The following is a 24,703-nucleotide window of genomic DNA, read 5'->3' on the forward strand; positions in this document are numbered from 1 at the left end:
ACGACTCAGTTTTGCTAACGCTATGGGTATTAATCGAGTGAAAGTCGAGTTAGACTCGCATAATGTGATTAACTTCTATAATAGTCAATCTTAATGGGGGATGTTGCATCGGCTATCTTTGTGGAGTGGTGGACGTAGCTTCTTTAACCGGGAAGGTCTCTTTTAAACATTGTTTTCGTTGTGCGAATCAAATAGCGCATGTCCTAGGCAAATTTAGTTGTAGTAATAAGACTTTTATTAGTTGGATTGATGGGCCTCCGGCATGTTTCGTGCTTGTGAGTGATGTAATTTTGTCTACAAGCTTAATAAACCTAGCCATGGTGAGTAGGGCATCTTGGAGACCGAGCTTCATGGAGCCCTTTATTTAAAAATTCAAATTCAAAATTTTTAGTTTTAAAAATTCTGAAAAATATACACATGTATGCAAGGATGTAATGTGTATGTGTGAAAAAATTTAGGATTGAATTGCGAGCTGCAAAAAAAAAAAATCATGGACTTTGAGGATGAAACAATACATATGCTAAAAAGCCCAGATTTTTTAGCTCACATTTTAGTGTATTTCGACCTGAAAATTTGCACACATTATGTATCTAGGTATATGTGTATTTATTTTCAAAACTTTTTTAAACTAAAAAATTTGAATTTTGAAGTTTTCAAATAAAGGCCTGGCATTTTTGTAGCCATGATGGTTTTTTCTAAAAAAATGCTTCCAAAAGGGACGCGTCCCTATCCGTCGTTCCTGCTCGCGAGCGCAACGGCTCGGTCCACGGCACGCGGTGCGGCCGACCTTCGAATCCGCTTGATCTCCTCCTCACCACAGGGACGTTCGCTGCGCTACAAGTACGGGGCGCCGTGGCCGCGGCCGCGGGTGTCCCCTCTTCTCCTCTCCTCCCTGTCTTCCCTTGTTCTTCTTCCCCAACATTTGCTTCGCGAGGTATGCTTCTTTTCTTTTTTGGAATCATTATCGGTATTGTCTATGGCGCGCGCAAGATTTGGGGACACTAGTGCAATTTTGAGGGGAGGTTGTTTATATCCGTACCATAGCAGATGCGGCAAACCAAATTATTTTTTGTTCTTTTTCTAGGTACAGCAGCTGAGGCAGCGAGCAAGGCCATATTGGCAAAGAGTGGGCCAGCGGACTGGTAAAGAACGATCCGTTCCAATCCACTGGATGCAGGCTATCTTCAAGCATCGCTGGTCTATACAGGATGAGTTTGTCTTAAGGATGCTAAGATCCATCATCCATGAGCCATGAAATGAACCAACTAATTTACCCAACTCAGCCGGTAAATCCACTTACATTTTCCTGTGCCGTTATTGTTATCCACAATAGTTGAACCTTTGGGGCGTATGGTGAAAAGTAAATCCACTTACATTTCATTTACATGTCCACTTATACTTTCGTCTATCCTTGAATCTAGATCCGGACGCTTAATGATCATTTCCATCTTGGCCTCACCACTGGACTGTTAACTGTCACAATTGTTTTTGTCCTTGAAATTGCGAGTTTGTGCAATCATAATCTCAAACCCTGTAGTTGAGTTCCATGCACTTATCAGTTCACCCAAAAACCTTAATCTGTTGACGAAACCCGAGCAATCCATCTTCTATGCTTCGCTAGTGGTTGGATCAATCCATTCCTTGTAGCATGGGATTACTCCTCATTAAAATGCCGTTATACCACCTTGTGCTGGTGTTTAGTGCTTACAACCAGTAGTGATATTTAGGGGTGAAAATGGCTAGGACCAATCATTTCTGAATCCAGTGGTATAGGATATGTTCATAGGCTTTTTACACCCGCACACTATCTGCCCCTATTCCAAATCCGGTGTATGGGATATGGCATAGGATATAGTATTGCTAATGTCTGGCAGAATAAGACTATCCAGTTTTCTAGCTTGATTATCAGGCCCTCCAAAATGGTAGTATCCATTTTTTTTTGTAGAATTTTAACTGTGCGCTTGTAATCTCTGGATGGTACCTTTATTTATGAGATGGTGCGGCTGCCTGCCGGTGTTTTATTTGTGAATGTTTACTTTTCCCTTCGTTCCATAGTGTAGTACATGTAGATTTTTTTTCAAAAGTTAAACCTTGACCAAGTTATAGAAAAATATGTATATCTACAATACCAAACATAAAAAAAGACGAAAATATGCCTCATGATATATCTAATGATATGTATCTGGTATTCTACTAGATGTAGATATTTTTCTCTATAAACTTGGTCGAAGTTTGACTTTAAAAAAAATCTATATGCACTACATTATGGAATGGAGGAAGTACCGTCTAGTGTTTACTACTCCCTCCATTAGTTCAAATTGAACGATTTGAACTACCAAAACGTCATATCCTACCTCCATCCCAAAATTCTTGTCTTAGATTTATCTAGATACGGATGTATCTAACACTAAAACGTGAATAGATACATCCGTATGTAGACAAATCTAAGACAAGAATGTTGGGACGGAGGGAGTATTTAGGAACGGGTACATGTCCACTGTCTAATACTTTTTACTTGCTCAGTTTGTACATTTTTTCCCTGTAACATGTTAATTGTTATAGTGCTTTGTAGTTCTGTTTACTGTGTGCTCATGCTGTTTTGTTGGAAATATGCTGTTTATATGTGTGCATTGTCTGCCTTCTATAGGAGAAATACCTCCAAAAGCTTAGGAGGTGCTCAAAAATAGCAACCGAGCACAGATGTCACTAGAAGTTGAGAAACCACTGTTCATCGAGACAACCAAACGGCTTGAGCGCCAAGACTCACTTATTGGTGATGCGGAGAAGGTCTCTAATATCAAAGGCCATGGTTCCGAGGTCTGCTTCACACACAACTTGGTTATGATGCAGCAACCATGTTCCTCCAGGTTATAGTTTGACAGTAATGTGCCTTTTGGCTGACACAGGGAAACTGGACACAAGTACTGCATCTTGCATTTCAGAGCATCGGCATCATTTATGGGGATGTTGGGACATCGCCGCTCTATTGTTACTCGAGCACCTTCCCTAACGGCGTCAAAGACAAGGATGATATCTTGGGTGTCCTCTCGCTCATCCTATACACCCTCATCCTTTTACCGATGATCAAGTATGTCTTCATCGTGCTCTATGCAGATGACAACGGAGATGGTAAGCTGATATTTTTGGAATATTGACATGTCAAGCTGGAGTACTTACTATGTCTTCTCTGCACATTGCTATTACAGGTGGCACATTTGCGCTCTACTCACTTATATCGCGGTATTCAAAGATAAGGCTGATCCCAAACCAGCAGGCAGAGGATTCAATGGTGTCGAATTACAGCATAGAATCACCAAGCTTATCACTGAAGAGGGCACAATGGTTGAAGGAGAAGCTTGAGTCCAGCAAGGCAGCCAAGATTGGCCTCTTCACCATCACAATCCTTGGCACATCCATGGTGATGGGTGATGGGACCTTGACACCAGCAATTTCTGGTAGCAAAAGTAGCAGAGAGTCATCCGTAGGTCATATTGTGATTGCTTTTCGGAATACTAATGCATTCCTTTTCACGTGTTTCTGCAGTGCTCTCTGCAGTGAGCGGGATCAAAGAGAAAGTGCCAAGTTTAACTGAAAGTGTGTGAAAAAATAGTTTCTATCATCACTAATTAGTCAGTACCCAGATTTAATCACATCTGAAGTGTATGTTGCATTTCTTGTACAGCACAGATAGTCTGGATCTCGGTGCCTATTCTGTTCATGCTCTTTTCAGTCCAGCGTTTTGGGACAGATAAGGTCGGGTACTCCTTTGCTCCGATCATCTCGGTGTGGTTCGTTCTTATTGCTGGCATTGGAATATATAACATTGTAGTGTATGAGATCACTATTCTCCGAGCCTTCAATCCTATGCACATACTATATTACTTCGGAAGAAATGGGAAGGAAGCATGGATTTCACTAGGAGGTGCTATCTTGTGTGTTACAGGTAAACCTTTTGATGAAAAATGCATTTTAAAAGAGAACCTGTAGCCTGCAATCTGAATGCACTGCCTTATGGTACAGGTACAGAGGGTATGTATGCGGACCTAGGACATTTCAATATCACGGCCATTCAGGTAATTGCCGCATTGCTTCTTGCTTCAACGTGTTCTTTTACTCTAGATCTGTTTTCACGGTACTAGCAATTTTCGTCGCACAGGTCTCAGAACATAAATATCTTACAGCGGTTTCTGTACTTACCTAGATAAGCTTTAATGGTGTCTTGTTCCCTTCGGTGGCACTATGTTACATGGGGCAAGCAGCATATCTGAGGAAATTCCCAGAGAATGTTGCAGACACCTTCTACAGATCTCTCCCAGGTATAAACAACTTAAACTACAGTTTTGCTCCTTATAAGGGAGTTAGTTTGTGATTCTCAAAAGAAACGATTGCCTCTCTGTAACAACAATGCAGCACCAATGTTCTGGCCAACCTTCACCGTTGCCATTCTTTCGGCTATAATTGCAAGCCAAGCTATGCTCTCTGGCGCATTCGCTATCCTGTCCAAGGCCCTATCTCTTGGTTGCTTCCCCAGGGTTCGGGTTATCCATACCTCCAAGCATCACCAGGGGCAGGTGTACATTCCTGAAGTGAATTTTCTGATGGGACTGGCTAGTGTTATAATCACGATCACCTTCAGAACTACCACCGAAATCGGGAATGCTTATGGTAAGTTTACGAGGCTTTTAGTACTCCCTCCGTCCGGAAATACTTGTCGGAGGAATGAATGTATCTAGATGTATTTTAGTTCTAGATACATCCATTTTTATGCATTTCTCCGACAAGAATTTCTGGACGGAGGGAGTAGAACATTAGGCACGTTTACTGATTTGATTATGTTGATGCACAGGGATCTGTGTCGTGACCGTCTTCTCAATCACCACCCATTTGATGACTATCGTGATGTTGCTCGTGTGGAAGAAAAACATCATCTTCATCCTGTTGTTTTACGTTGTGTTTAGTTCCATAGAGTGGATCTACCTGTCTTCAATACTGTCAAAGTTCATCCAGGGTGGGTACCTGCCATTCTGCTTCGCGCTTGTCCTGATGGCCCTAATGGTAACATGGCACTATGTGCATGTCATGAAGTACTGGTACGAGCTTGACCACATCGTCCCCATTGATGAGGTGACGGCACTGCTTGAGAAGCATAATGTGCAGCGGATCCCTGGGGTGGGCATCTTGTACTCGGAGCTGGTGCAAGGTATTCCCCCGGTGTTCCTGCGGTTGGTGGAGAAAATTCCATCTGTGCACTCTATCTTTTTGTTCATGTCGATCAAGCACCTACCCATCCCTCATGTGGCACCTGTGGAGCGGTTCGTCTTCCGGCAGGTTGGTCCAAGGGAGCATCGGATGTTCCGGTGTGTTGCACGATATGGTTACAGTGACGGGGTAGAGGATTCAGGTCAGTTCGCGAGGTTCCTAGCGGAGAGGTTGAAGATGTTCATCGAAGATGAGAATGCATTTGCAGTGGAGAAACCGGAAAATGAGGATACTGACTCTCCAAGCGGAGTTTCGGAAGGTCAAACGAAGCCGAGGAAGTCCGCACGATCTGTACACAGCGAGGAGGTGATAGAGCCGCCAATGAACAACCATGTAGGGAGGATTAGTTCCTATTCTCTTCAGACGATTGAGGAGGAGAAGCAGCTGATTGACGCAGAGATGAAGCGAGGGGTGGTTTATCTGATGGGGTCAGCCAATGTGATAGCAGGACCTGAATCACCCACCTTAAAGGTGGTCGTGGTAGACTATGTTTATTCATTCTTGAGGAGGAACTTGGCAGAGGGTCACAAGGTGTTGTCCATTCCTAAAGATCAGCTGCTCAAAGTTGGGATCACATATGAGATATAGAGATGTTAACAAAAGCATGAGGTGATCAGACTAGTCTAAACATTTCTGTAGCATTATGTTGATCTCAAAGGGTACAGTGCCGTTGCTCATTTGACCAAATAGCATTGAGGCTTAGAGTTTTGGCAGGTAGAGTATGTTAGTTTTGTATAAGTAGAATGGAAATAGGAGTTCGACTAGTGTGTTTATTCATGTTCTTCAAGTTGTCCATGAGCACGCGAAGTCATAATTTCATGTTATCAAGGCGAGCAAAAGAAAAATTGTCCTGCTATATATGGATTTTAATGATGCAGAGATGATCATTTCCAGAGGATTATTCAAAACTAAAATCCTGGTCCAATCATGTAAACGAATTGTTTTTTGAGCATCATATTAGCATTAAAATTCAAAGTTATTGGTAAATTGCTGCTTGAATCAAAGCTAGCCCTGAAATGGGATAATAATACTCATGTCTCTAAGTTGATGCCCTGGGAGGAATGTCCTTAGGGTATCTCCCAAGCTGGTCTGCAAATTTGCTCCGACATCCATCCGCATACAGGGGGGACCAGTACGCAGACATGAACTGGACGGCCATCCAACGCTGCCTGCATACATTTCAACAACTATTTGAACTAATCGGACGAAATTCGTGCAAGCACGGCGGATTTCATATAAACTGAATGAAATTCATTATATTTCGAACATTTTTCATATAAACCGGATTAAAACCTACTCTAAACCTAATCTAAATGATCGCCGGCGCTCGCCCCCCATGTCCGGCCATGAGCCCTGAGAACTAAAGCTCCGGCTATTGCCTTCTCCTTCTCCAGTTCCATCTCGGTGCTCTCCAGTTCCTCCTCCGGAGCACCGGGAAGTGAAGATGTCTGCCTCCATGTCGCCACCAAGCGGCTAACCGCTCGTCGATGTCCAGCTCACCAAGCTTGGCTTCAATGGGAGGGGAAGAGCGGTGGCCTTCATGGGAATCGAGCGTCGGCGACCTACTATGCACTACTCTTCTTCGCTGTCGGCGGCGCCCCCGGACGTGTCGGCTTGATGGTCGTGGAGACGGGGCGGAGCCAGCGATGTCCTCCTCCTCGTCGCTCTTGCCCCACACCTTGTTCGATGCCTCATCAAACTCCTTATAGGCGGCCTCGAGTTTCACCTGATACTGACGGTATCGCCAATGGTTGCTGCGGATCTCACAGGCGGAGCGGTACGAGTCGAGCAATGCCGCCTGCTCTGCCACGTCTATGTCCGGCGCGATCGCCCTGCCGGCGGCGAGCTGTGATGTCTACTATGCAACTTTATTCTTGTAGACTCGTGTTGGGCCTCCAAGCGCAGAGTTTTGTAGGACAGTAACAATTTTTCCTCAAGTGGATGACCTAAGATTTATCAATCCGTGGGAGGTGTAGGATGAAGATGGTCTCTCTCAAACAACCCTGCAACCAAATACAAGAAATCTCTTGTGTCCCCAACACACCCAATACAATGGCAAATTGTATAGGTGCACTAGTTCGGCGAAGAGATGGTGATAAAAGTGTAATATTTATGGTAGAAATATATTTTATAATCTGAATAAATAAAAACAGCAAGGTAGCAAATAGTAAACAAGCACAAAAATGGTATTTCAATGCTTGAAAATGAGGCCTAGGGTCCGTACTTTCACTAGTGCAATCTCTCAACAATGCTAATATAATTGGATCATATGACCACCCCTCAAAGTGCGATAAAGAATCACTCCAAAGTTCTTATCTAGCGGAGAACATAAGAATAAATTGTTTGTAGGGTACGAAACCACCTCAAAGTTATTCTTTCCGTTCGATCTATTCAAGAGTTCGTACTAAAATAACACAAAGCTATTATTGCCGTTCGATCTATCCTACAGTTCGTACTAAAAAAACACCAAAGCAAATTCATATTCATAATACTCAATCCAATACAAAGAACTTCAAAGAGTGCCCCAAGATTTCTACCGGAGAAACAAAGACAAGAACGTGCATCAACCCCTATGCATAGATTACCCCAATGTCACCTCGGGAATCCGCGAGTTGAGTGCCAAAACATATATCAAGTGAATCAATACGATACCCCATTGTCACCACGAGTATTCAATTGCAAGACATATATCAAGTGTTCTCAAATCCATAAAAGTATTCAATCCGATAACAACGAAATCTCAAAGGGAAAACTCAATTCATCACAACAAGATAGAGAGGGGAAAACACCATATGATCCGACTATATTAACAAAGCCTGCGATACATCAAGATCGTGCCATCTCAAGAACACGAGAGAGAGAGAGAGAGAGAGAGAGAGAGAGAGATTAAACACATAGCTACTGGTACAAACCCACAGCCCCGAGGGTGGACTACTCCCTCCTCATCGTGGTGGCCGCCGGGGTGATGAAGATGGCCACCGGAGATGATTCCCCCCTCCGGCAGGGTGCCGGAACGGGTTCTAGATTGGTTTTCGGTGGCTACAGAGCCTTGCGGCGGTGGAACTTCTGATCTAGGTTCACCTGAGGGTTTTTGGAATATTTGGGATTTTATAGGGCAAAGAGGGGGTGCGGGAGGCCAGCGAGGTGGGCACAACCCACCTGGGCGCGCCTAGGCCCCCAGGCGCGCCCTGGTGAGTTGTGCCCCCCCTCGGGGCACCCCCAGGTGCTACTCTGGCCCATCGGGAGTCTTCTGGTCCATAAAAAATCCACAAAAAGTTTCGCGGTGTTTGGACTCCGTTTGATATTGATTTCCTGTGATGTAAAAAACATGCAAAAAACCGCAACTGGCACTTGGCACTATGTCAATAGGTTAGTACCAAAAAATAATATAAAATGATTATAAAACATCCAAGAATGATAATATAGCAGCATGGAACAATCAAAAATTATAGATACGTTGGAGACGTATCAAGCTGCTCCTTCGCCTGCTGGTGCTCCTCGAGAAGCTGGAGGTTGTAGGCCGCGTTGGCTTGCGCCGTCCGAAACTGCTCCTCCCTCTCCTCTCGCACCATGTCCATGTAATGGTCACGAACCTCGCCGATTGTCATGCTGCAATGCACCGGCGAGGAGGGTGGCGTCGGCTTGTCCTCCATGGTGACATCGTCGGACTCCGCCGGTCAGCCGACAGCAATGGCGGCCATCTCCTTCTTATGCTCTGATGACAGTCCGTCCTAGAGAGCTTTGGAGCGCGAGGAGGCCATGGTGGGGGTGGTGCGAAGAGGAGAAAGGGACCAGAGGAGGATGACTATGGCTGGTCGGGGCTGAAGTTTATATAGCGGGCGAATGGCAATGGTGGGCGGCAGACGGACGAACGGATGGCACCGGAGTAGGTTCCTTGGCAACCGCGTGTCATTAATGTGGGCGGCAGACAGATGGCCGGCCGTGGTGTCATTTGAACGCGGAGTAGTCGCATGCACTAGGAAGCGACGCTCTCTCAACCGACACGCCACTTCAATGCCGGCGCTGGTGAGAAGTCGCGCCCGCTCTGGGCGGGCATGAACGCGACACAGAAGCTCTGGAGAGTCGCTCACCGTTTCGGATGGTAAGCGCGCGCGGGCGAGTGGGGGGTTTGGGTGGGCCAGGGAGGTCATACGCGGGCGTGAGAACGGTCCGGACTCCCGTAAAGCCCCTCCCCCACCCACTTTGTTTTCAGAAACCTTCTAGATTCTACTGAAGGTGGTACGTTCATGAGGATAACACTTGGAGAAGCCACCAAGCTTCTTGATAATATGACCGCTAATTATTCCCAATGGCACACCGAGCGCGCGCCAAGTGGTGCAATTATCGACATGAAGGAAGGTAATATACGATTCCAGTTTCCCTTAAAGAAAGGTATGTAACATTTTCATAGAAAAATAATTAGATCTCGTTACGTATCTATCATGAGAGCCACATATGATTTATCCATAAAAGATGATAAAACTTGATAGATTGCATTATGCCTAGCTAGAGGGCATTAAACAATAGCGCTTGTTGGAAGGCAACCCAATATGTATTCTTTGCTTTTATTTTTATTGAGTATGTCAACATGATTATTGCTATTGTAGTAATTGCGTAAGTATCTTTTCTTTTATTTTCTTTTTGAGCCAAGTTAGACCTTTGGGGCGTTGCAAATGTTTGTTTATTAGGTTCTGTGCAAAAATAGTAACTTTTGCATCAAGTATTTTGATTTTGATTTTTTACTGAAATGTAATAAAATCCTGAAATGTTTACAAAATACCAAATTACAATTTTTCTGTGACTTCCTAATTTTTTAGAATTTTTGGACTTGTAGAAGTATGATAATTAATCATATCTTGAAGTACTATTCTCTTTTTTGATAGATTATGTTTTATTTTCTTTGTTTGCTTGCTTTAAAGCTCCCATCGCATATATTGGGAGATATAAATAGCGGAAATGATATAATACAGTGGACATTATTTGGGAATGATTATGAATCTTGTCTTGACAGTACATGAGTGAATGATTTATTTTTATGAATCTTGCTTTGGACCATCGAGGTTGATGTATGGGGATATTGAACAATCGGTCCCTAATCCAAAATCATCTCCATCGTAGCAGTGAAGACCACTAATAAAAGCTAAATACTAGGGTGATTCAATCAGATGGCAAATTTATACATAGCATGAGCAAGCACATGAAGGAAAAATTTAGAAAAATACATAAGGCACAAAGGGCACTCTCTAGTGGCCTAGGAATCCATGTGGCCCTAAGATGCTAGAAGGACTTGCTTTTTCCGGTCTAAAGCTAATGAATTTGGCCTTACCTCACGCTAGTGTCTGCTTCAAGGCGGTTGAACCGTGGAGGCCTTCGTATGAATTTGAAAGTGCGTTATATCGACTAGACGGGGGGGTGAATAGGCGATTTTTACAAGTTCGTCACTGAGGAATTTCAAGGTGAGGAAATTCCTAAGCAACGAACTACTTAGCAGCGGAATAGGTACTCAGATGCATGCATAACAGAATAGTAGCACAGTCATCATGATGAAATGAAACATACATAGAGTACAAGTAGCGTGTAAACAGGATAAGCAGGCTGAAGACAAAGTGACTGAAGCATTAGGATTGAGGAAAATTGAGAAAGTCTTCAGTCAAAGTCTTCAATCAGTAGCAATCAAGTTCATCAACACATGAATGAGGAAATGAAAGGGTTGCAGAAATAGAACCAGTAGCTTGGTGAAGACGATGATTTGGTAGAACAGTTCCAACTGTTGTGACAGTCATACGTCTAGTTGGAGCGGCTAGGTATTTAAACCTGAGGACACACAGTCCCGGGCACACAGTCCTCACCGTATTCTCCTTGAGCTAAGATCACACATACCTCGCCCAATCACTCGTGGTAACTCTTCAGGTGGCTTCCAAACCTTCATAGACTCGGTCACTCGGCGATCCACAATTCCTCTTGGATGCTCTAGACCATGACGCCTAACAGTTTGGAGGATACACAGTCCTCAAAGGTAACAAGCATCAGTTCCACACAAGAACAATCTCTTCAGTGATGCTCAATCACTTTGGGTTTGTAGGTGTTTGGGTTTGGGTTTTCCTCACTTGATGATTTTCGCTCAAAGTCCTCGGAGGATGGGATGCTCTAAATGACAAGTGTCAGTTTCTCTCGGAGCAGCCAACCAACTAGTGGTTGTAGGGGGGGCTATTTATAGCCTAGGGAGCATCCTGACATGATAAGAAATAAATGCCCTTCAATGATATAACCGTTAGGTGGGTAGATATTTTGGGACAGCTGGCGCGTAGCACAACAACGGTCGGAATTTGAGCTATCAAATTCTTCAGGGCTATCATGTTCATCACTTGTAGGCCATCCGCAGTGGCGAATTCCTAACTCCTCAGTCAGAACAAATTCCTTAGAGAACAGACGATCTTCGTCTCTGTCACTAAAGAAATTGACTGAACTGTATGAGATTTCCAATGGCTTCACTCGAAAGGATTGGGTAGGTGTAGGATTTTGATATGAGCATCACTTGGAAACTTTTCCTTAGTTTTACCTCGACCCCCTTTAACAGTACGGTGTTTCCTATGACTCAATAAAGAGAAAATGAAACTACGAAAACAAAAGTCTTCACACTTCATAATCCTCGCATGAATATCAAGTCTTCACGGTCACACCAATTTCTTCACTTTCAAAGTCTTCATGAAAACCAAAGTCTTCAGCTGAAGACATTCATTCTTAGGGGTCGACTTTCATCGTAAATATCAAACATCCTCATAGACTTATAGACCTGTGTACACTCACAAACACATTAGTCCCTTAACCTATAAGTCTTCAATATACCAAAACCACTAAGGGGCACTAGATGCACTTACAATCTCCCCCTTTTTGGTGATTGATGACAATATAGGTTAAGTTTTCAACGGGGATAAACATATGAAGTGTAAATACTGATTTTGAGGAATTTGATTACAAGATATAGAAGAACTCCCCCTAAAGATGTGCATATTTGAGGAATTTGCTTTGAATGGCAAATGCACATTGTAGAGTAGAATCATGGAGATATCCCCCTATATCTTGTAATTCATACACACATTTAACATAAGATATGAAGAATTTGAAATGCATGAGGAAATATGGTGTCTGATGAAATTCAACATGCGTGCATTAACGTACTTGAGGAAATAGCATGCAGAAGACAGAGCAAAAGTATCAGACCACCATAGGATTTAAGTTTACAACTCGGTCAACAAACACTTCAGAAGAACAAGAGTTGTAACTTAACAAAAAAACGCCCATATATATAAGACCCGCTTGAAGACTAACTCAAATCCCCCCCTTTGTCATCAAATGACCAAAAGGGACGAAAATGAGGACTAACGCCCCTGAAGAGTATCATCAAGATGTCGATGGAGGAGCGCCAGCGTTGTTGGGGTCATCCGTTGGAGTAGGGCCTGCCGCGGTGTCGTTCAAATCTTCGGCTTCATCTGTTTCGCGCGATGAGGAATATGAGCTTGCAACCAGATGAGGAACTTTGACCTTCTTGAATTTCTTCGAAGGTGGCTGAGACCAGTCAAAGTCCTGTTGAAATTCCATCTCCTTGAGTTCTTCAGCACTGTAGAGATTGGACAGAATGGCCCAAGTGCGGTCAAAGACTTCATGCAATTAGTAGTGGTTCTTCTTCACAGTATTTTGAGTGACTGTCATGTTCTGAAGAATTAAACCAAACTGACGCTTGACCCACTTGTGATTTCTGTCAACTTTCTGATGTAGACTGAGGAGAAGCTCACGGGTCAGTCATCACACGCGGAGCAGTGGCTTGAGGATATTGCTTTGAAGCATTTGCGGCAGAATCATGTGTGGCAGAGTCATCATTGGTGGAATATGATGTAGCTTTACAAAATTTTCCATCCAGTGGACGAGTGCCTTCATCTATAACAGCAGCCTTGCCCTTCTCATCAGCTGAGGAAATGGTCCTTTTGAGGACTTCAATCGAGGGCAAATAGCTGAGATGATTTTCAAAGTCAGCCTTGTAATGAATTGAAGACCTTGATCAGATGAATTTCATGATCCAGGGAGCATAAGGCTTCAACTCAAAAGGTGACAAAGCAGCATTGGCCAAAGTCCTGATGAAGAAATCGTGATAGTTGATAGGAATACCATGAATGATATTAAATAGCAGATTCTTCATTATGCCAACAACCTCTTCTTCATCTAAGTTGTGGCCCTTGATTGGACTGAGGGTTTTGGTCGATATGCGATAAACTATCCTTGGAACATAAAGCAATTCCTTGACGAGGAATGTGGTCCTTGTGAGCTTGGCCAGGCTTCAATGGCTTCATCAACACTTGCATTAGATGATTTGAGAGTTCAGGTTCAGCATAGATGAGCCTTGCACCTTCAGTGGGAGGACTGACTGGGACGGCGTGAAGCAATTCAGAGGCCGGAGCTTTATAGTGAGTGTTTTCGATCATCCAGTCAAGCACCGATGAATTCACATTTTCAACATTGCCAGTGATGTGCAGCATGACATAGAACTGAAGAATTAGTTCTTCATTCCAATCGCATATGTCGGTGCAAAAGTTGAGCAGCCCAGCATCATGAAGAGACTCCATATCCACATGAGGAATTTGCTCATGGTCAAAAATCTTGTCCTTATCAAACAACAGTGAGGAATAGAAATTCATCTGGCTGGCAGTCCAAAAACGCTTGTGACAAAGTCGAGCAGAGTCATAAGGATTGTAGTCAGAGAAGAAATGATGCTCAGCAAAGAAATCATCAGCTTTGAATTTCTGCTTCTTGGTGTGAGGATTCTGTGGCTTGGGATGAAGATTTGCAGTTCAAGTCTTCACAGCTGAAAGGATCGATATAGTTGACTAGAGGGGGGGGGGGGGTGAATAGGCAACTGACAATTTTTAGCTTTTCTTTACCAAATTAAACTTTGCATCAAAATAGGTTGTCTAGATATGCAACTAAGTGAGCAACCTATATGATGCAACGACAACAAGCATGCAAGTAAGTAAGAGAAACAACACAAGTAAACTAGCGAAAGTAAAGGAACAAGATAACCAAGAGTGGAGCCGGTGGAGACGAGGATGTGTTACCGAAGTTCCTTCCTTTTGAAGGCAAGTACGTCTCCGTTGGAGCGGTGTGGAGGCACAATGCTCCCCAAGAAGCCACTAGGGCCACCGTATTCTCCTCACGCCCTCACACAATGCGAGATGCCGTGATTCCACTATTGGTGCCCTTGAAGGCGGCGACCGAACCTTTACAAACAAGGTTGGGGCAATCTCCACAACTTAATTGGAGGCTCCCAACGACACCACAAAGCTTCACCACAATGGACTATGGCTTCGCGGTGACCTCAACCGTCTAGGGTGCTCAAACACCCAAGAGTAACAAGATCCGCTAGGGATAAGTGGGGGAATCAAATTTCTCTTGGTGGAAGTGTAGATCGTGGCCTTCTCAACCAATCCCGAGCAAATCAACAAGTTTGATTGGCTAGGGAGAGAGATCGGGCGAAAATGGAGCTTGGAGCAACAATGGAGCTTTTGGGGGAAGAGGTAAGTCAACTTTGGGGAAGAAGACCCCTTTATATAGTGGGGGGAACAAACCAACCGTTACCCCCCCTCTGCCCCGAAGAGAGCGGTAGTACCGCTGTGCCAGCGGTACTACCGCTTGCAACACTAAGCGGTACTACCGCCCAAAAGCGCGGTACTACCGCTTGGTCCACAGCGGTACTACCGCGGAGGGAGGACGGTACTACCGCACAGGAGCGGTACTACGGCCCCCCACAGCCGCGGCCAGTACCGTAAAACCCGACACGAAAAATGAGCCCTCGAATCGAGGCGGTACTAGCACGAGACCAGAGCGGTACTACGGCTTGGGGCCACCAGCGGTACTCATGCTCTGGAGCGGTACTACCGCGCCCAGAGCGGTACTACCGCTTGTGGCACCCAAGCAGTACTACCGCTCCGTCCCGCGGTACTACCGCTGGGACCAGAGATAGCACACACACGGAGCTACTAGCGGTACTACTGCTCTGGGCGGTACTACCGCTTGTACCACCCAAGCGGTACTACCGCTCTGGCCCGCGGTACTACCGCTGGGACCAGAGAGGGCACAAAGAAAGGAGAATCCAAGCCCATCAACGAAACGTAGAGGCTCGGAGGGAGGGGCAAAGGAAGTGACGTGATGATTCCGCCCTAGCCTTTCCAAAGCGGACCCCCTCTTGATAGTACGGTGATCCCTATGAAACTAGTCCACCAAACTAATCCGAAAGGACTACACCGTCTTCGCTTTAAGTTCCGAGGGGAGGATATCGTCTCGAGCCCAAAAGAATGAATCTCTGAAAAACACTCAACGCACACGATTAGTCCGCAAAAGCATTGTCATCAATCACCAAAACACCTTAGGGATAAATATGCCCTTACAATCTCCCCCTTTTTGGTGGATTGATGACAATACGGGATTTGCACAACTGGGAAAAATCAAATGGCATAAGCAAACCCCAAGTCTCTAAAATATAGACGGGCTCCCCCTAGATGTGTGCCATCAAGATAGGTGCTTTGAGCTGCACGACACACATACTAGGATCAACACTCCCCCTGTATTTTAGAGACCAACAACCTAAGCGAGAAACAAGATAGCAGGATATATAACATAATTAAGCATATAACTCAAGAGATATCAAATGACTAGAGACAAAGATAAAGATATAATAATGATAGGGTAGCATATGTCTCACACCATATGACGCGAACTAAAGTCTTACGGAACACAAAACCAAGCAAACGCAAGTTCCAAGCAAAACACAAGGTATCACATAACGAAAGCACAAAGGCAAAGACACACTCGCAGACGCAAATCCCTAAACTCTCTCCCCCTTTGGCATCGAGACACCAAAAGGGGCAAAGAGCGAACCTACGGCTCCAGGTGAGAGCATCAGGACTCTGCGTGATCATCTGCACTGCCGTCCACGCCCGGAAACTGCTCGGCATCGGAGTCGGTCCACGGACAGTGCTGCTGGATCCACTCCTCCTCCTCAGTAATCTGACCCTCTGAGCCGCTAGTGACTGTCGCACCCATCTGACGCATCAGTTCCTTGTGTCGTCCTCTTGCCTTCTTCTCAGCCACATGAGTCATGTACTGACCATGAGACTCCATGCAGAACAGCTTCTTCATCTTGTGTTTCAGCTTCTTTGCCCAAGAGGGCTCTGCTACAGAAGGCTCTGTCCCAGGTGGCACATACTCCTCATCATCATCCCCGGTACCAGCCTCGTCCTCGGTCTCCATGGCAGCAGCAGAAGATGGAGCTCCAGATCTACCCCAGTTATCCTTCTTCCTCAGACGCTTGATCTCATGAGAGACCAACTCTCCCGTCTCCAGCTGCTCATCAGGATAGGTACGTCTCCAGGCCCTCTCAATAAGCAACATGATGAACGGACCATAAATTGGGCACTTGCGCTCAGAGACAGCCGCCAAAAGCTCAGACCACATGACATGAGAGATGTCCAGAGACTCGCCGGTGTTTACGTCCTTCTCACGCTGGCAGAAGAGAAGCATGTCCACAAGGTAAGAGTGCACCATGTCCAGATTCCCAATGCGAGGGAAGAGAGTCTCGCGGAAGATGCGGTGAAGGATGTCCAAATAGGTAGACAACTCATAGGTTTCCTTCCTGGTCTCAGGGTGGACCTTCCGAGTACAGTAGGGCCAGAGAGCTTGCTTGTGAGTGGAGGTGGTATTCTGGTGAGGACGAAAACCAACTGGAGTCTCAAGCCCTTGATCTTCCACCTCAAGCAGCCCCATGAAGGCCTGCCACTTGACAGCTAGCACCTTTCCATTTGTCATCCAAGTCAGAGTCCTGTCTGCGTCAGTCCCTAGGTGAACAGTGGCAAAGAACTGTGCCAGCAAATCTGCATCAAAGTCTTTGTTGAACTGCATGATCCTGAGAATGTTCAACTGAGAGCACATCTGTAGAGCATCACCAAAGTACTCAGGGTCCTTCTCCATGGCATCCGTGTTGATGGAATGAACATTGACATAGAGATTCTTCTTGGCTTTGATCACATCAAAGTATGTGGAATACTGAAACCGGTTCCAGAACGGGCGGTTGACAAGATTGGGTTCTTGTTCTTCCTCATAGGGGTTGCGCCTTCGCTTGTCCCAGAATTCCCTGCTAGACATCTCAGTCACTTTCCTGCCACTTGGCTTTGGTCGGCTGGCAATCTTCTTCGTGCGAGGAGGATTAGCACTTGAGGAAGCACCCCCTGCCGGCTGTGGAGCACTGGAAGAACCACCTGCAGGCTCAGATGAGCGGTACCGCTTCGACGTTGAACGCCCAGGGTTGACACGACGGACTTGCTGCTCAGGATGTTCATCACCTGGAACCAAACACACGGACACAAGAAACAACCAGTAGAAACGATCAAAACCAAATAAACACAACAAAGATGGATCAACATGTGGTAGGAAACAATGGAACTGGGCATCCAGCGGTAGTACCTTGCCTGCTCAGCGGTAGTACCGCTTATCCTCATAAGCGGTAGTACCGCTCCTTGGAGCGGTAGTACCGCTCCAGCGGTAGTACCGCGCCATATGGGCGGTAGTACCGCTCGAGACGGGGCACGGCGGATCCCTACTTCCGTGGTCAGATCCGGCACTACTGGGGATGCCAAATTCAAAAATAAACCTACCAAACATCAATCCAAAGAGTCTAGTTGCCTTCTCCAACCTACTCAAGCCTAGATTTGGCCAAAAATCTAGAGATGCAACTACTATTGCCCCTAAAACGCAAGATCTGAAAACTAGACACGAAGAGAAGAGGAACGGGGGCAATACCGGCATCCATGGCAAGAGAACAAGGTGGGGATCGACTCCACCGAAGGAAATGGAGAGGAATGGTCCGGAGACGGAGGGCCGCCGGAGCCTTCCCGCGGCGAGATGGCGCTGGAGAGAGGAAGAGGAACCAGGGGACGAAGCAAATGGGTATGGGGTGGAGGAAACCACCCTTGCCCACGACTTAACCCCCTGGCCCCGCCCCTCAGCGGTAGTACCGTGGTGAGGGGCGGTAGTACCGCTTAGCCGAATAGGCGGTAGTACCGCCCTGTTGAGCGGTAGTACCGCTCCAGCGGTGGTACCGCTCCTTCACAACGGTAGTACCGCCCAGCGCAACACAGACTAGACTCTACACACATGGTGCAAAACGAAAGACGGGAAACAATGGCAAGAAGACCAACAAGAGCACTAGCAAGAGAACAAGAATCACACACCTCTATACGAGAGGGCGGTGGCCGAGGCCACCTATGTTTGAGTCACTTGGTATGGCACCGCGAAGAATTATCCTTGGGCCCATGACCAAAGCTCGCCTATGAAGCACTAGTACCATCAAAAATGGCTAATGTGGAAGAGTGAGATTAGTTTATGCATTGTGGGGGGAGGGAAAGTTCATTGAGAGAACAACACTCCCCCTACGTCCATGCCTACACCTAGACAAGAAAGCACAAAGAATGTGAGGGGTGTGCAAAGGTTCAAACCACATTGCTCGAATCAATGATATTTAGCTCATGCCTTAACTCGCGAAATCTTGCTTCATCCAATGGCTTCGTGAAAATATCTGCAAGATTATCATGAGTGTTGACATAGTTGAGCTCGATCTCCCCTCGCCTAATATGATCCCGGATGAAGTGATACCGAATCTCAATATGCTTTGTCTTGAAGTGTTGCACCGGGTTGAGAGAAATCTTGATAGCACTTTCATTGTCACACCAAAGAGGCACTTTGTCACAAATGACACCGTAATCCTTTAAAGTTTGCCTCATCCATAAGAGTTGTGCACAACAACTTCCGGCCGCCACATACTCCGCTTCAGTGGACGAGAGAGACACACAACTTTGCTTTTTGGAAGACCAACTTACCAAAGAGCAACCAAGAAATTGGCACCCTCCGGAAGTGGACTTCCTATCCACTTTGTCTCCCGCCCAATCGGAGTCCGAAAAACCTACAAGCTTGAAGTTTGCTCCTCTTGGGTACCATAGGCCAAAGTTTGGGGTATGAGCCAAATATCGAAAGATTCGCTTGACCGCCACAAAGTGGCTTTCCTTAGGTGCGGCTTGAAACCGTGCACATATTCCCACACTCAACATGATATCCGGTCTAGATGCACAAAGGTAAAGCAAGGATCCAATCATAGAGCGATATACCTTTTGATCCACCGCTTTACCATTGGGATCAATGTCAAGTTGGCACTTGGTGGGCATTGGAGTGGAAGCCGGCTTGACATCACTTAGCTTGAATCTCTTTAGCATGTCTTGAGTGTATTTGGCTTGGTTGATGAAGGTTCCTTCTCTTCTTTGTTTGATTTCGAATCCGAGAAAGAACTTCAACTCTCCCATCATAGACATCTTGAACTTTGAGGTCATGAGAGCGGCAAATTCTTCATTGAATGCTTTGTTAGGGGAACCAAAAATAATATCATCAACATATAGTTGGCACACAAACAACTCCCCTTTGACCTTCTTAGTAAAAAGAGTGGGGTCGATTTTCCCGATTTCGAATCCACGATCTTGTAACAACTCCGTAAGATGCTCATACCACGCACGTGGGGCTTGTTTAAGGCCATAGAGCGCCTTGTGGAGTTGATACACATGATCGGGGAAATAGGGATCTTCGAACCCGGGGGGTTGTTTGACATATACCAACTCATTTATGGGACCATTAAGAAAGGCACTCTTCACATCCATTTGTTGCAAAGTGAAATTATGATGAGAAGCATAAGCAATCAACAAACGAATAGATTCAAGACGAGCAACGGGGGCAAAGGTTTCACCGTAGTCGATACCCTCGACTTGGGAGTAGCCTTGTGCCACTAGACGAGCCTTGTTGCGAACAATGATTCCCTGAGCGTCTTGCTTGTTCTTGAATATCCACTTGGTTCCAATGACATTATGATTCCCGGTTGGCCTTGGCACTAACTTCCACACTTGGTTATGTTCGAAGTTGTTGAGTTCTTCATGCATGGCGTTGAGCCAATCCGGGTCCTCAAGCGCTTCATAAACCTTTTGGGGTTCGACACAAGAAACAAACGCATGATGTTCACAATAGTTTGCTAATTGTCTACGAGTGCTTACCCCCTTTCTTAGGCTTCCAACCACATTCTCCATGAGATGACCTTTGGTGGTGAGCTTGGAAGCGATCTTAGCGGCACGACGCTCCAATTCCTCCTCGGAAGTGAAGTGAGGAGGGGTAACTTGATCATCTCGAGCATCGTCTTGAGCTTGTTCTTGATCTTGAACTAGCTCGAAGGGAAGAACTTGACCTTGGGCATCATTTGGTGGATCACCAACATCTTGAGGTTGATCTTGCCCTTGATCTTGTTCATGAGGTTGAGGGCCTTCACTTTGTTCTTCGGAAGCGTGTGGGTCTTGGGTTGGTGATGGCTCCACTTGATTGGAGCATTGTCCTTCTCCTTCGGCCACAAGGGGTTCCTCAACGGGTAGGATATAACCAATACCCATTCTTCTTATGGCTTGGGGAGGAATTTCATCACCTACATCACAAGTACCACTTTGCTCCACTTGGGAACCGTTATTTTCATCCATCTCCATGTTACACGTCTCCTCAATAAGTCCCGTGGACTTATTGAGAACACGGTAAGCATGGGAGTTTGTAGCATAACCAACAAATATGCCCTCATGAGCTCTAGTCTCAAATTTAGACAAACGAACACCTTTCTTGAGAATGAAACACTTACACCCGAACACCCGAAAGTACTTGAGGTTGGGCTTGTTCCCGGTGAGGATCTCATATGGAGTCTTGTTCAAGCCTTTGCGAAGATAGAGCCGATTTGAAGCATGACACGCGGTGTTGATGGCTTCGGCCCAAAAGTTGTATGGAGACTTGAACTCCGCCATCATGGTCCTTGCCGCATCCATCAACGTCCGATTCTTCCTCTCCGCAACACCATTTTGTTGAGGGGTGTAAGGTGCCGAATATTGATGCTTGATCCCCTCATCACTGAGAAACTCATCCAAGGTGTAGTTCTTGAACTCGGTGCCGTTGTCACTTCTTATTGTCAAGATCTTTGTATTGTGTTGACGTTGGGCTTCATTTGCAAAGTCAATGACTGTTTGTTGGGTCTCACTCTTCCTCTTGAAGAAATACACCCACGTGTATCTAGAGTAGTCATCCACAATTACCAAGCAGTACTTTCTACCCCCAAGACTATCAAAGGATGGAGGCCCAAAGAGATCCAAATGAAGGAGCTCCAACGGCCTCTTCGAGTAAATAAGAGTCGTGGGAGGGTGAACCTTCTCATGAAGCTTTCCTTCGATACAAGCACTGCAAGCACGATCTTTGGCAAAACTAACGTTCGTTAGTCCACGGACATGGTCCCCCTTGAGAAGACTTTGCAAAGATCTCATATTGACATGGGCTAAACGGCGATGCCACAGCCACCCCACGTCAACTTTAGCCATTAGGCATGTCGCGGTCTTAGTGGGTTGCTCCGAAAAGTTAATCACATAGAGACCGTTCTCGACATGCCCAACAAAGGCTACTTTAAGAGTCTTGCTCCACAAGAGGGCCACGGTATCAATATCAAAGAAGGTGGCAAAGCCCATGATAGCAAGTTGACGAACGGAAAGTAAATTGTATGCAAGGGACTCAACTAGCATGACCTTCTCGATCGTGAGATCATGAGAAATGGCAACTTTGCCGAGTCCCAGTACCTTAGAAGACGAGGCATCACCCCACTCGACATTGGTGGGCATAGATGGATTCTTGTGCACGTCCACCACCAAGTCCTTGCTTCCGGTCATATGATTTGTAGCTCCACTATCGAGCAACCATGATCCCCCACCAGAAGCAAACACCTACAAGAGATCAATGCTTGGTTTTAGGTACCCATTTTGTAATGGGTCCTTTGATGTTAGCAACAAGGGTCTTAGGAACCCAAATAGACCATTCAATGTACTCATGAGGAGAACCAACGAATTTGGCATAAACATGCCCATCACTAGCACGGCATAACACATAAGAAGGATTAAAGTCGCCGGCTTTGTTGGAAGGAGTGGCATTGCTCTTCTTGACACCTCCACCCTTCGCATTGTTCTTCTTCTCCTTGGAAGTACCCTCTCCCTCCTTCACAAAAGTTTGCATGAGAGGAGGAGGTCGCTTGGTCTTGTCATTCTTCTTCTTGTTCTTGGGATTGGGTGCGAACCCAATCCCCTCCTTGGCCACAACTTCCTTTTGATTGCTCAAGAGGTCGTTGAGGTTCTTCTCACCTTGTATGCATGACATGAGGCCTTTCTCAAGTTGCTCCTTTAGCTTAGCATTCTCCTCAACAAGATGCACATGCTCACAACACGGGTTAGTAGCATTTGCATTATCAATTAACACCATATGAGGAAAGGTGGCTTTCTCCTTTGTTAGCTTCACTTGGAGTTGATCATGAGACTCCTTGAGGCTAGCATGAACGCCCTTCAAGACTTTGTGAGCCTTGTCGAGGATGCCAAACTCCTCTTTGAGTCTAGCAAGATCAACCCCAAGTATAGCCTTCTCGGAGTTTAGGACACGAGACACAACAAGAGCATGATCAAGATCCTTCTTTAACTTAGCATGATCATCGTTGTATGACTCCTCAAGAGCCAAACGAAGACCACGCTCTTCGTCAAGAGCATTGGAAAGATCCGAAATCTCATCGGCATAGTCACGACTATGCCCCTCCATCTTAGAGATGGTATCTTCGTGAGCCTCGATCATGTCATTGGCTTCACCAAGTTGTTCCAAGAGAGCAACGAAGTGCTTCTTGGATTTTCCCTTGAGTTTACTCATAAAGATCTCAAACTCATTTTCCTCCACATTTGTTCCCTCATGTTCATCAATACTATCCGTCGAAGAAGGATGATTAATGATGGTAGTTTTGATGTTGGAGGTTACCTTATTGGTGGCTTTAGCCATGAGGCACTTGGCGGTGATGTTCTCATTGGGTGAGTCGAAGAGAGACACCCGTGGAGTCTTGGCAACGGCAACGGAGGCCATGGCAACCGACTCACTATCTTCATCATCGTCATCATCCTCATTGTACTCTTCTTGAACCACCAACGCCTTGAAGGGAGTCTTCTTGGTGAAGTTGCTCTTGTTGGGGAACGACTTGGCCTTGTCTTTTCTAATGAGCTTGCCACCATTGTCTTCCCTCTTCTCGTAAGGGCATTCCGCAACAAAGTGGCTCACATTGCCACAATTGAAGCAAGTCCTCATCCGTTGCTTGCCCTTTGCGCCACTTGAGTTGCTTTTGTTGAAGTTTGGCCTCGTGTTCTTCTTGCTCCAAAATTGCCTTGACGCAAGAGCCATGTGTTCATGATAGGCATACTTCGTATCTTCGAGGTTGCCCTCCTCTTCTTCCTCTTCATCCTCTTCCTCCATACTAGCCTTGGCCTTTAGAGCAAGGTTGGGCTTCTTTACTCTTTGAGAGCGAAGGACCGCATTGTCGGCGGTCTTGTCCAAGATGCTCATAGCAACAAACTCATCCAACACTTCACTTGATGACAAAGTGTGGAAGTCCGGCCTTTGACGAATTACAGAGGACATGGCTTTGTGGTAGGGCATCATTGCCTTGAGGAATTTGCGCTTGATCCAATTGTCATCCGTGTCCTTACTTCCATGATCTCGGAGAGAGACCGCAAGTTTGGTTACTCTCCGAAAAAGCTCACGAGGTTCTTCATCTTCTTTCATTGCAAACTCGTCGGCTTCATCTTGCACCACTTCATAGTTGGAGCGTTGAATGCTTGCGCTTCCCCGATAGAGGGAAACAACTTGGAGCCAAGCATCTTTGGCCACGGTGTAAGGCCGGAGATGAGGAAGATCTTCGGGCGGGATTGCTTCTTGGATGATGAAGAGAGCATTCTCATTGAATTGATGATCCACCACTTCTCTAGGAGTGAAGTTGCTTCGGTCATGCGGATAAAAACCTTCTTCAATGATTCTCCAAAGGTTAGTGTTCACATGATTTAAATGACGCTTAAAACGATAGACCCAAGAATCAAAATCTACATTCTTCTCAATCTTAGGGGCCGGGCCGGCATGATTCAAATGAGTGGAAGGAAGTGGTCCACCATAGACGGGTGGAGGTTCCACATGGGCAAAGATGCCGGTGCCATTTTTATCACTAGAACAAGGAGCCTTCTCGCTCGAAGCTTCCCCCTTGTCGGAGGTAGCATCCGTCACTTTGTTAGCGGGATCACCCACTTTCAACGGTGCGGTTGTAAGTTTAAGCCCTTCTAAGAATTTATTCAACATGCTTTCGACCTTGGTCGTCATGGAGGTTTTCAATGTGTCCAACGCCACATTGAATTCCTCACGAGAGACCGCGGTTCCCCCATCTCCCGTAGACGAGACAGGATTTTCACCGGAGTGCTCCTCCGCACCGTCTACGACGTCAACC

General features: G+C 45.8%; 1 protein-coding gene across 1 annotated transcript; it reads left to right on the forward strand.

Moving 5' to 3' along the window:
- The first annotated feature begins 690 nt into the window (after positions 1 to 690).
- LOC109787219 (potassium transporter 19) lies at positions 691 to 6,193 on the forward strand. Its single transcript, XM_020345776.4, has 11 exons — positions 691 to 934; positions 1,085 to 1,286; positions 2,648 to 2,817; positions 2,907 to 3,129; positions 3,207 to 3,455; positions 3,544 to 3,594; positions 3,683 to 3,943; positions 4,021 to 4,073; positions 4,202 to 4,316; positions 4,411 to 4,665; positions 4,847 to 6,193. Exons 3-11 carry the CDS (start codon positions 2,701 to 2,703, stop codon positions 5,845 to 5,847), a joined length of 2,325 nt encoding a protein of 774 aa, XP_020201365.1. The 5' UTR covers positions 691 to 934; positions 1,085 to 1,286; positions 2,648 to 2,700; the 3' UTR covers positions 5,848 to 6,193.
- Positions 6,194 to 24,703: the final 18,510 nt, after the last annotated feature.

This window comes from Aegilops tauschii, chromosome 2, assembly GCF_002575655.3.
Source record: "Aegilops tauschii subsp. strangulata cultivar AL8/78 chromosome 2, Aet v6.0, whole genome shotgun sequence".
Classification (NCBI taxonomy): domain Eukaryota; kingdom Viridiplantae; phylum Streptophyta; class Magnoliopsida; order Poales; family Poaceae; genus Aegilops; species Aegilops tauschii.

Coding starts and splice junctions, on each gene's coding strand:
- LOC109787219 (XM_020345776.4), top strand. CDS start 2,701: ATGTCACTAGAAGTTGAGAAACCACTGTTCATCGAGACAACCAAACGG. Junction 3,130..3,206: donor TGCAGATGACAACGGAGATG/GTAAGCTGATAT, acceptor TTGCTATTACAG/GTGGCACATTTGCGCTCTAC. Junction 4,317..4,410: donor CTTCTACAGATCTCTCCCAG/GTATAAACAACT, acceptor ACAACAATGCAG/CACCAATGTTCTGGCCAACC.